The sequence below is a fragment of the Sceloporus occidentalis genome, unplaced genomic scaffold (assembly GCF_023333645.1).
Source record: "Sceloporus occidentalis isolate IW3139 unplaced genomic scaffold, rSceOcc1.0.p SCAF_7, whole genome shotgun sequence".
In the NCBI taxonomy this organism is placed as follows: Eukaryota; Metazoa; Chordata; class Lepidosauria; order Squamata; family Phrynosomatidae; genus Sceloporus; species Sceloporus occidentalis.
Window position 1 is genome coordinate 36,295,252 of NW_028316987.1, and position 13,144 is coordinate 36,308,395.

The 13,144-nt window shown below is 38.5% G+C and overlaps 1 protein-coding gene across 1 annotated transcript in view; it reads left to right on the top strand.

Annotated features, from left to right (window-relative positions):
* Nucleotides 1-484: 484 nt before the first annotated feature.
* Nucleotides 485-13,144, top strand: part of AOAH (acyloxyacyl hydrolase) — a 106,911-nt gene continuing 94,251 nt past the window's right edge. The window contains exon 1 of the mRNA XM_089532593.1: nucleotides 485-617. Coding sequence (XP_089388719.1) covers nucleotides 497-617 — 121 coding nt within the window. The 5' untranslated portion in view covers nucleotides 485-496. The remainder of the gene's footprint in view (nucleotides 618-13,144) is intronic.

Here is a 13,144-nt window from a genome sequence, read left to right on the forward strand (position 1 = left end):
CCCTAAAAGCAGAACTGGAGGTTATCATGCAAGCCACAATAGGGGCTGTAGCAGCACTAAATGATTGTATCAATTTCATATCACCTTTAACAGCTGTGGCTCCATCTTATGAAATTTTGGGATTGATAGTTTAATGAGGATTGCTAAAGCTCTCTAAGAGAGAATTCTAAGTACCATTCATCTGTGTAATGCAAATATATCCTGTTTCAGAGGTGGGCTGTGTTTTCCTTAGCAGATGATTAACTGTGCAAATCTAGATTAGAATCAAGTTTAAACCTCAAATTTTATTTCATGTGTGGAAAAAGTGAAGGATTGAATTAACCGCTGCATTTTCATATTACAAGTTGTTTTCTGTTCTCTATATGAGAATTGACAAAAAATGTATCTGATTCTCTGAGTCACCCTCTGGCTAATGAGAATTATCTAAACTATCCAAACTACAGCATTGTCCAATTATGTTTTGCTTCCTTTCTTCAGAATCAGAATAGGCGGGAAGATGGCCCCTTCCTCAATCTTCCTGCTCCTAATCATACTTTTGCCAAATGGTCTTTCATCTCTTTCAAATGGCAAACAGAAACCAGCATATGAAAGGAAACGCCAGGAATTCACCTGTATTGGTATGTGTTAAAGGATGGATGTTTTCTTTTTGTTTTATTCCATATTTGATTACACTGGAAAGCAGATTACCACTTTGTCATTATTAATGTACCTTTGATATTGTGAGCTTATGTGTAGCTACATTCTCGAATGTTTGGCTTCATGCAGTAGAGGACTCAATCCATTATTATTGGCCCTACGTAAAGCAGAAATGAATGAGACTTGTCAGTCACAAGTAATGTAAGTCCTATGGATTTCAATGGATATCTCCAGTATAGGACTGATTTTGCATTTAGCACAGAATTTCCACAAATTGTTGGAGTGTATTTGAAATCCCTTAGTTCACTGACCTGTCTTTTGTGCTGGGAGGAGGTTAGATTCTGCATTGTTTTGGGCCATATTGTTGAATATAATGCAAGACAACATTTAGCAGAGCAGTTTATTGTTCAGTATAATTCGTTTCTGTTCTATGCAAATAGTTTTCACTCTATGCAACATTTCATATTTAGAAATTATTCCCAGCACTAAATAATTTCTCACTGGATTTCAGCCAAGACCCTTGAATGTAATGCAAGAGCTCATTATTCCTTCATGTATCAAAATAGCCAGGTGCAGTTACGACAACCAGGTACGGTTAAGTACAATAACATCCAAAATCCACAAAGCATTAATACCTTTATTGGAACAACCAAGATACACAAAATACATGTTGCAAGGTTTTGAAGCTGTCTTGGCTTCTTCATCAGGCTAACAATCTTTTTGTTCTGCTAATGAACCCTGACTTTTATTATTATACTAGCTGTACCCGGCTATGCGTTGCTGTGGCTCAGAGTGGTTAAATGGAAAAGAAAGAAAAGAGAAAGCACACGTTTCTGAAATATTTAATTTCACAATGCTTGTGGGTATACAATATTTTTGTTGTCCCATTGTCTGTGTAGATGCATATAGAGATTGTCTGGTTTGCTGACTCTAGAACACACAACATATAATCATCCATGTGAGAAGCAATCTGTGTCTAAATGTAAACCGCACAACTAATATCCCTGTGATGTCTAGAAATTTAGACTTTAACCTTGTTTTTGCAAAGCCGATTTTAAATTTTTGTTGCACCATTACATCTTTCATCTTTAAAAAGATAGTCTGGTCCATCTCTATTCTAACTTTTATTGCTTGATTATGATCCTACTACTGCTTCAACTATATCCCAAAGTGTTTATATTTGTCAACATGGCTCAGGCTTTTATTTTGAATCATCCACTATATTTCTGGGACCACTTGCCTTTTAAGAATTACAATGCATTTGTTTTTCTTAACTTCACATTTTAAGCCCTAAACATTGCTTCCATTCAAGTAAACTTAACAAGACATATTAACTTGTCAGCTAGGAATGCTGTATCATCTTCATATTGGCTGTTATTTATAGTAGTACCATCATTTGAACCATCAAGTGCTTCTGTTTTAGGAAAGCAAATATAAAAATGGCAGCCTCAAGTTGCACTTTTTACAAAAGTTGTTATCAAACTTTTGCATTCCAAAGTTTTCTGTCTTATTGCCGTCTTTTTCCAGATACTTAGTTTAGCAGTGAAACTTGGTTACAATGCCATTTCTTTCCCCGTGTGGACAGGTAAAGCACTGTTGGGGTAGCGGTTAAAGAGCGACTGTGGTTTTAATTTTAATTTTAATAGTAAAATGCTCTTTACCCCTACCCTCAACAGTGGGATTTTAACCAAATTTCACTGTTAAACTGAGGCCTCCGGACTCTTAGGACCCATGCATCATTTAAATAGCATACCTCCAAAGAGGCCCGAAGCAGCTTTATTTTGGCAGTCTGTAACAGGCCTAAGTGTTTGGAAGAATATGAGGATAAGAACCTCATTTTCTTTTTAAAGTGTGCTGTAATTTTATTGCTAAAATTAAAATTAAAAATGGTGAATGGAAATCAGTAGTTAAAGCCCTAAAATAGAAAAAAATATGACTGTTTAAGGGTGAGTTTATAACTTGTTGATCTTTTATGCAAGGTAAACCCATTTTATAGCTTTCTGCTCAGCACAAATGATTAACAAGTTCTGAACTTATCTTTCAATTGTCATCTTTTTTTTCTCTTTGAGGGCTTTGGTTACTGGTTTCCATTCACTATTTTGTTTTTAATAGCAAAATTATAGCACACTTTAAAAAGAAAATGAGGCATAGTGAGCTTGTGGTCTAGTTACAGTGCCATGGAGAGGGCTTTCCTTCAATCCCACTCTTGGCATAGGCGCATCTGGTGAGGACCTGGAAGAGAGCCTTCTTGCTGGCTGGCCAGGGTGTTATTTAATCTGTTTTTCAACCATTTTATCAGGTTTTATAGTTGAAGCCACCATGGATCCCTATGAGAAAGGCAAGGTTTAAATAAAGTAAACCGAAATGGGCTTTCTTATGGGTAAATACCAACTCTTTCCATTAATTGCTGAATGAATTTACTTTTGTAACCATGGCATTGTCTTGTCATAATCATCCTTGGATTCATTTGTGTTCGGTAGCCCTAATCAGGTCCTTATCTATGATGGGGGACTAAAAGAAAAACAGTAATTAAAATCCCATCAAGAGCTTACACTGGCTAATGAGTGGGCATTAATACCCCTACTGCGTGAAACGGGCAGCAATAAAAGGCTGAGCATAAAAGGCCAAAGCTTTTTAACTAACATTGGAGGGACCTTTGCTTAAACAGGAATTCTGAATTATCTTCTGAGTAAATATTATAGAAGGCACTTGGCTGACTTTTGACAATGTATAGCAGAACTTCTTGGGGCACAGAAAATGTGTTCAGAAACCTCCAGAACAGAAGGTTTTCAATCATGCAATGATTCAGGTTATCACTGGCATGGTGACATGAAAGTCATTAAGATTTTTGCTAGGGTTTTTAGAAAGGCGTATGTCTATGGGTTATACCTTTATGTTATAGTCCATTCTGATTGGTGGGTAATAATTTTTATGAAGTCGTCAACATGTCTGAAAACATATTTTTCTATCTTTTCTAACACAGTGAACAAGGTGTCTGTTTTTTAAGAAATTAAGACTACACTGGAAGCCGAATGTACTCTACAAATAACTAGCATTAATAATTATTTTATCCATTCTGTTTTTGTGATGCATTCTTTTTTCTTATCTTTATGCAACGTAGTGCAGATAATACAAAACCTGATTAAGATAAACACCTGATATATATATTAGATACATGTATGCTTTCCAACAAGTTGCAGCATGGATAAATTGGTCTTGATATGGCAGAGTATCCACACCTCTGTGCCCGCTGTATATATGATTTTAAACAAGTAATTTAGCGTTACTACAAAGAACTATCTCCTGGTTTCATTAATTCAGTTACTCATTACTATGAGTAAGTATTTTATTTGCACATGTTCACAGTGGTTCTCATACTTTTTACCTTTGTGACGTGCTTTACATCTACATGGGGATGGCATCTGTCCCCCCGCTCAACATAGTATATGAATAAAAATATTTTGTTGGTTTAGTGCACATATTTTCATTCATACATTCATGTAAATTCATATTTTAACTTTTATAATGGAAGGGATTATCTGTAACAATATTTATAGACCTTTTGTCCATATTTTATTTATAACATTTATAACATACAAATAAAACATAGCTAATGGTATTATTTACATACTAGTCATTTCTAGTAATTAGTTATATTTATGAGAATAAAAACCTTCTACATTCATAATGGTTGAATTCTTGGCCTTTTGGCTAAGATCAAGTGTAATAGTGATAGACCTTTTGAAAAAATAATAATAAATCTTGTCTCCTTATATCATGTCAATGTTTAGTTTGGCCAATATACAATACTGTTGTCACCTTAAGTGAAGCGGGAATCTCAGCTATGGTTTTATCACGGTAACAAATCTTCCTTTGTTCTTTCCCCCCCTAATTCAAAACTTGAACTTTGATATCCTTTTTGGTTTATTGCAGTAATTGCTTCGTTGTGGGCGTTTATTTCTCCCCATGCCAGTTGCTAGTAGAAACCACTCAAGTGCGGAGCACATGCAGTTCTGGGTTCCTGAGATCTGTGAGGAACAATGCCCCAGGGCAATTGTTAATCAGGGGTAATAAATAAGGATTAATAGTCTCCAAACAAAAGAGATCATGAGAACAAGCCCTCACTAGCTGCATGCTAGCTAACTGTTTAGGGAAATGAGCAGTACTAATAACTACTATGTGTGCATATAATTTACCTGATTATAGTTGCAACTGTGGAACTAATTATTCATTAGTAACCCCCACTGAACTATTTATAAGTAAGCAATTGCAATGCAAGAGCCTCTGTATTTAATCATGGTAACAACACATGTAAATTAAGGATGTAGAACTATTTTAGCAGCAGTGCAAAAACACTATGGCAGTGCAACCAACAAAAGACAGAACGTGGCAAACTATTCCACTGATATCCATATAAGTAATATTCTAGGGTTGGCATCTGTCTACCTTTCAGTGCTCCTTGCCCCCTAGGATGCATGCCAGGGCAGAGAAAGAAAAATGAAGTGCAAAAGCTGGGAGCCATTTTTAAACTGGCTTCATTTTCAACATATTTTTGCAGGTTGGCATTTCCTTGCATTTTTTTAATGGATGGCTGAATATACACTCTTCTGGTGTAGTAATATTGTTATTTAAGAATTAGGTCAATTCAGTAACACTCCAGCCCAATGATTTTGACAGCGCCTCTGAACACAGCTATTCCTTAATCTCCAGGCTTAGTTTACAATCAGGACAGAGCTCAAAGCCATCTGCAGTACAGAATGCTTAGGCGAACCTCAAAATTTGAGCAGAGTAATCATTCTCAATCCCTGATTTAGGAGGCCTCCATGAACCATAAGTTTATGCAAATCGTATGTGTTAAATCAGGTCCCCTTACTTGTATTCTCTCTCTGTCTCTAGTAATCTGGAGTATATGAGTATGTAAGGATGATCAATTGGGATACAAAAGAGAGACAGGAGTATCTAGTGGAGAATAGAATGAAAGCTTGTTCTTTGTAGCGCAGTGCGAGAAGTAAGTGACCAGCTCCCTTTTAAGAACCTTCATCGTAAATCATTCTTTTATTTTCTCTTTATTGTTGTCTTTAGAAAGACAACAATGAAAGATAATGCCTTATGTAGAATTTTAATGTGAGATATTAGTGTTACTATCTTTTATAATAAAGGACGGGCTACATCCTTAGGGTTAAGCTTGCTTTCTAAAGGAGAAGGCTTCTTAACCACACAATAATTTTTAGATCTCCCACAAAAGAAGAAGCACTGACTAGTAAGAAGTGCAATACACTCGTCCTTCCACATTTGTGGCTTTGACTTTTGTGGATGTGATTATTCATAGATTTTATAAATGTGTTCTCTCTAGGAATATCTAGGTCCTCCAGCATAATTCTGTGGTCAATTTGAACCAAAAGTCACACCGAAGGACCTAGAGATTCATAGAGAGAAGACTCCACTAGGCATTTGTAGCTCCTCCAGTGCAATTTGATGGTCAGTGTCTAGCAGATGTTGACCACAGAGTTGCACTGGAAGACCTAGAAATTCCTAGAGAGATGTTCTCTCAGGTAAAAACATCGTGTTATTGTTATTTGCAGTTTTTCCATATTCATGGGGGTCCTGTGACCCTAACCCAATTAATGTGGAGGGACAAGTACATTTGGCAGCAGTAGATATTAACATGATATTAACTTGATCTTCTATCAGGTGGTAACCTAGTCAAAGGAAGGGCTGAAGGTAGATTTGGACCTACCAATAGGTTTGAGCAATTTGCATCAGACTGACAAGGGTTTTGAAATCCAGTTCTTTCATAACAGCAGCAACAAAATTATCCACATAGACATACATGCACAGGTGCTCTAAACTATATTATTGAAAATGATTATTTTTGTTAGGATAGCCAGGGTGAGACTTTTGCATGAAGGATAATTCACAGGTCAGATTGGAACAAATTCCTGGGCTCAGAATTCCTTAATTCCTTTGAGTGCTTTCTGCACTCAGCTACCACTGGTGAAATCTGCCCTGCCAGTACTATACCCATCTGTCAGCTTGCTTCACTTCCATAGCAGTCCTTCCATGTATCTCACCAGCATTTTAGCTCTACTTTGGCTTCCCTTGGTAAAGGAGAGATGAAACAAGAGGCATTCAAACCACAGGGGGCTGCTTTTGTTTGATCAGCAGCCTCACATAAATATAGTTTTCACTGTCACTAGGTTCCATGCAATCCTTCAGTTTTACTTCTCCAAATATGCTTCAGAGATCTAGGCCTGAAACACATGGGCCAAATAAAACAGCTTCGAGACACTTTAGGGACATGGCATCTACATGACACACGCTCTCAAAGTGGCCAGAAGGCACTCTGATGCTATTCTCTGGTCCAAAGGACCAGATCAAAAAAGAGCCTAAGGGGGGAAGCAGTCAGCTGGGAAGGAGCGGCCAGGACTGTGGCGACCACATGGCCCACTCCCAAAGTGGGCCACTGCCACAGATTATTCAACTCCGGGACAGCAAAAAGGAGCCTGCCACTGCCCATGCAGCTTAGGACCTGTGGTAACAGCCTGTTTTGAGATTGGGCCATGTGGTCACCATGGTCCTGGCCCGATTGCGGCCGGTGCGGCTGAAGATTGCTCCTTACAGGCCATCTGCTTCACCTCCTTGTCTTTATCTAGGCCACCCACCCACACCCACCCACTCCATGTCCAAATGCCTCTGTTTTCTTTTGCATCCACTCTCCAGTTTGAGAGGTACTGGACAGGGAAATTGGGGTATTTCTTTTTCAGATCTTCTCAAAATGGTGATAGGTAGTGAAGGTACTCTTTTGTCACCATTTTGAGAATGGGTGCAGAAGAAAACAGGTATTTGGGGCAGTGTGAGGTTCTGAGGAACCTTTGAGGGATACTTTGTGTGTGTTTTAATGCATTTCGGAGGTCTTTAATTTTAAAATCATGCAGAATTTTAAAAAATTGGGGATTGAAGGCTGTGGGGGCTGGTGAGGGGTTTTAGGAGCTGCAAAAGTAGAGGTCCCATTTTGCCCACCTCTGTCATAGTCCAAGGGTCAGGGAAAGTGTACCCTCCAGTTATGATGAAATACAATTCCTATTATCACTTACCATTGGCTGGGCTAACAGGGATCAGAGTGGCAATTCAATAGAGTCTGGTGGGCCACGTGCTCCCAAGCCTCTGTATATTTACTCAGAATTGTCCCTCTGTATTCCAGGAGGTTTGCAGTAAGATCTCTGCCTTTAAAATGTTAAGCTGCTTACATTAAAAATGCCAGTTATATTCATAGAAAAATTGTTGTTTGTACATCCATTCATGAAGTAATTGTTTAGGGAACTCTTTTAGCAGCACGTTTTAATTTATTCAGTGACAAAAGCTACCTCAATTAAGTATAGAGCTAAAACAAGAGATTAGCGTAAGGAAAGCAAGTAAATGAATAAATAAGCAACTCCTGCAATCAAGTAGTAAAAAGAACAGATTGTATATAGACATCTTGGATGCAGCTCATTAATAGGATACCACAGCTAAAATCTATAAGAAACTCACATCAGTGTTTAAATACACCATTTATTTTTCTCTCAGTTGCATGGATTTTAGCTGAATTAATAACACATGCCTACCATAATGTTTGAATATTTCTGCAGGTTATAAGTCTGAATTTATATTACACTTCAGCACATTTAAGTACTGTAAAATATGGGCTCCCTATGTGATGCACATTTTGGAAAAATTGTGTGATGAGTAATATATATTAATACCTTATTTTTAATATTTAAAAATGTCCATCCTATTTTATTTTATTTTATTTTATTTTATTTTATTTTATTTTATTTTATTATATATATATATATATATATATATATATATTTATTGGAATATCCACATACTTACATAATCACAAACAGAACCTTAACTCCTGTTCTTGTCTTCCCATAATTTAGATATCCCTTTCCATTTTTCATCATATTGTTGAATCGTTGGTCCTATTTTATTTAGAGAATTGTGCTATTTGTCAGATGCAGAAATGCTGAACAGCTAGGTGAGCCCCAAATGCTCTGAAACAAAACAGTTGCTTTTACATTGTTATGGAAATCAGCATGCTAAAAAAACACATTACTTAGATCCTATTGGGTGCTGTCATGTCTTATAGTTGGCATTCCTGTCAAAACCACAATTCATTTTACACTGAATATCAGTTTCAATTCTGAGCTTCATCTAGAGCCAATCCAATTTGATCACAATTTGATTATAATTTTGCTTAGCTATTTATGCAGTCATAAATCAGAACAGGATTTGATTTGAGGGTAGAAAGCAATATTGAAATCTGATTTTCCTGACTGTATATAGTTCAAAGGGCGATAAGAGAATGTTATTAATGAATTATCAGTAACAACAGTTAATAAAACAGTTTGCATCCATAGATCTTATTTTCATTGTATCATTCACTCTCAAAATAGATTTGGTTACTTTATTCTACATGACTAGGGTTTCAGGAATATATTTCTTCAAGGCAGGATTTGCCATGCGGCTTTGTTGCAGTTTTTATTTTAGTGTGCACAATGGGTTGGATCAATATTAAGTTGTAATTAGAAAAAAACCATTGAAATCAATGGGGCTTAAATTTATTGTGGCTAATTGATGCCTAATGGATGCCAATTAGTTTTCTCTAAATAAGGCTGAATCTGGACGGAAAAATGTTCAACACTCATGATTCAACAGAAAAATATATGTGTTTAAGCACATTAATTTAATGTGACCTGAGCATAACCAAGCTCTGAACCTTTGGGTTCGAGTTACAAGACAAGAGATTCCAACTAAACAGCAGGGATAACTTCGTAAGGGTCAGAGATGTGTGACAGTTGAAGAGGGTATCCTAGTAAACTCAACTTCATTGAAGGGTTTTAAACAGCGATTAGATGAGTTCTTCTCAAATAGATTATTGCATGGCAGAAGACTGAACTAGCTGCCCTTTGGATCGCCTTCCAATTCTATGGTTCTGTGGTTGCTAAACTGATGAAGAAGGAAGTCCAGATAACTTTCATTTGAACATCACATGCATGTGCAAATTTAGAAATAATCTACTTGTTCATAGAAAATTACCCTGTATGTACTAACTGGGTTCTCACACTTCACAAAATCTTTTGCAACACAGAGATTTGCAGAGGTTCAAGGGGGAGAGGACATGTGGAACAAACTCCCTCAGAGTGGAGTGGAGTCTCCTTCCTTAGAGGTCTTTAAACAGAGGCTGGATGGCCATCTGTCAGGGATGCTTTGATTGAGATTTCCTGCATGGCAGGGGGTTGGACTGGATGACCCTTGCGGTCTCTTCCAACTCTACGATTCTATGATTCTATTATTCTAAAGGAATTCCCTAAATATCAAAGGTTCTCTAAATCTAGATAACTAATATGGCATTTCCAAGTCACATAATCTGAAGCCTATGGCAGTACTTCCAGAAGCATAACTCACTGCAGATATTGCCTATATAGCTGAACAGTCTAAAGAAGGCATCTTTACGGTCTGGAGTCCTAACAGCCCTTTAGGATTTTAATTTTACAGCATGGTAAAAATTGCTAATTATAGACACCTACAATTCAATGACAATGTATCCCCTAATGAGGAAAATTAGAACATCCACTAATGAAGCACCTTTTCCATTCAGTTTCGAATGTTGAACACTCAGCTTTTAACATTCAAAACTGAATGGAAAAGGTGCTTCATTATCACAAAAATTATTGAAGAATATTTTCTACAGATGGCTGTTGGTGGTTGTTTTTCTCAAAGGATGGTCACAAAGCTGTTGTTAGACAAGTGGGAGTTGGTTGTTTTTGTGAACCTCAGGCTATTAGGAATCTATTTCAGAGATTCTGGTTTTCTGATGCAAGCAATATGAAACAGCCCCAATAGAACTTAGTTAATTCTGTCAGCTGTTTCACCCATATTCTTTAGTTGAACAGAGGCCTGTTGCATGTCTGGCGCTCCATGTCCAAAGAGAGCAAAGAAAGAAAGCTGTTCATTGTGTATCCATAAAAATGCAAAGCCTTTGAAAACAGATGCTCGTTTTCATAAGGGTCATTTTTCTTCCATGCAGAAAGAAGGCAATGGGCTTTGTTACATCTGTCCTTTTTTCCCATTGAATTCAAACCATGTTTCATTGCATGGGGCTCTGTTCATGTTTTAATAACTAGGATAACTCATTCCCACTGACCTACTGAAGACACAGAGGAAAATCAAGCAATCATAATCTAAGGCGGACTGTTCCTGCATGTTTATATTGGGAGATTTGCCAGGGAACATTAGCGCATACAGCACATAATATATGCATTTTCATACAAGACTATGGAAACAAACCCATCAGCAGTCTTTGGCATACCTGGCAGGACAGGGAAAATTAAAGTTGTTAGCAGACTCTTTGCCTGACCTTCAGCATGTTTCACACATGCATATTCAACACTCGATAAGTGTGCATGGGAGTGAATATTGTCTGTTAAAAATTTCTTTTTGAATGTTAAAATTCTCTTATATTGTTATATCATGGCAAGGGTTAAGGCTTCTCCTTTGTCCACAGTCTTGGCTGGTCTTGGTTTAGATGATGCATGCTCCCAAAGTCATAAGTTCATAAGTATTTAAATTAATAAATAATATTATATGCTGAAGAGATTATACGCTTAGAAGAATCATAGCTTAATGGGTAGAGCACATACTTTCCACACAGGAGGTCTCAAGTATAATTTCTGTCATCTCTTGGTAGTACTGGACAAAACTTCTCCCTGAAAAGCCAACAAAGTGACTGCCATTGTATCTAGTGAGCAGTACTGAGTTAGATGGAGCCATGCACTGACTTGGTATAAAGCAGCATATCAGAGTTCAAATCCTTCTATGGAAAAGTCAGGAGTGGGGTTTTTCCCCCGATTCAGTCCATCTGATGTGAATCATTGTATCTGCCATTTGTTAGCACTTTCAAACATTTTGATGCCACTTTTTGAAGTTGCAAGTCCCAATAAACCAAATAGGGCTTGCTATTAGATTTACAGTTTTTCTGCAAATTCAAAATAGATCCCTTTGCAACCAATGAGCTTGGGAGCAGCAACTGAGCAGCTGGCCAATCAGCAATTGAGAAGCCTCTACCTGTGGCAGCCTTGTAGCAAAGGCTGGCCCAGGTGAGATGCTTCCCGGTCGCTGCTTACTGGCTGCTCAGGCACTGCTCTCTTTGCGCCTGGTCGCCCTGTAAGGAGCAACCAAGCAGTTGGCTGACTAGTAACTGAGAATCCTCTCATGCATGCCACCCCTCCAGGAAAGGCCACTGCAGGCAATAGGCCTCTTGATTGTTGCTCAGCCAGCTGCTCAGTTGCTGCTCCCAAGGTGACCAGGTGCAAAGGGAGAATCTACTCTTTGGCAAGAAACGTATCTCATTCCTTCATGGGATGGAGGAGGGTGCAGCTGGTATGTATATATGTGTGTAGGTGGTTTACAGAGGCCACATGCTCTGGACTGGAGACTGACATGGATGGGGAAAGGGAAGAATTTTAAGTACAGGACCTGCTACAAAGCAAAGGACTCTTTCCAAGAATCAACCCCATATATTCCTCCCTCTCCTTCCCCAGAGACATGTCTTCCTTGCACAGCTTCAAGCATCCCCCCACATAAAAACACAAACATTGTTTCTTCTGTTACGCTGTCTTGCAGCCTGACCAATGAAATAAAACAAGAGCAGCCCCAGCCTGCCAGCAAGTCCCAGAAAAGCTTGCAGAGATTAAGCAGGGTCCCAAATGTGAAATCTCATTTTTCCCACCACTTCTCCCCTACTGCGACATGCTCTAATTCCTTACTCCAGTCACTCCGTCTGTCCCAAAATGGTGCCTCTCGGAGTCATAGATGTGATGCCCTGAACCCGAGCCTCACAAGAGTTTCCCACCCAGCACTGCCAGTGAAAAATGCAGCTAAGGGAGGGAGCTCACACAGACAGACAAAGAGTGGGAGACACCACCACATGAAATGATTGGGAAAGCTATCTTGTGGTTTTAAGGGACCCTGGAGGGAAGCTACAGGAAAAGAGATTCATAAGGAAGAACCTCCTGACAGTAAGGGCTGTCCGACAGTGGAACACACTCCCTCAGAGTGTAGTGGAGTCTCCTTCCTTGGAGGTCTTTAAACAGAGGCTGGATGGCCATCTGTCGGGGATGCTTTGATTGAGAGTTCCTGCGTGGCAGGGGTTGGACTGGATGACCCTTGTGGTCTCTTCCAACTCTATTATTCTATGATTCTAAGTATCATACAACCCTCATCTCCACCATGGTCCTAAAGGCTCTTGGTTCCCCTTGTCTTTCTTGTGCACCAACACTTTGACCAAATTCAGGCCACCCTGAATCTTTCCACCACCTCTTTGGGGGAGTGTACTACCCACTTTGGGAATTACTGCATTAGACACATAGATCTGAAATACTAGGGAAATGCATTCTTTGGCACCTGGATATGTGTACTCTCTATTCATTGAGACAAAGACCACAGAGGAAAGTAGCACTTC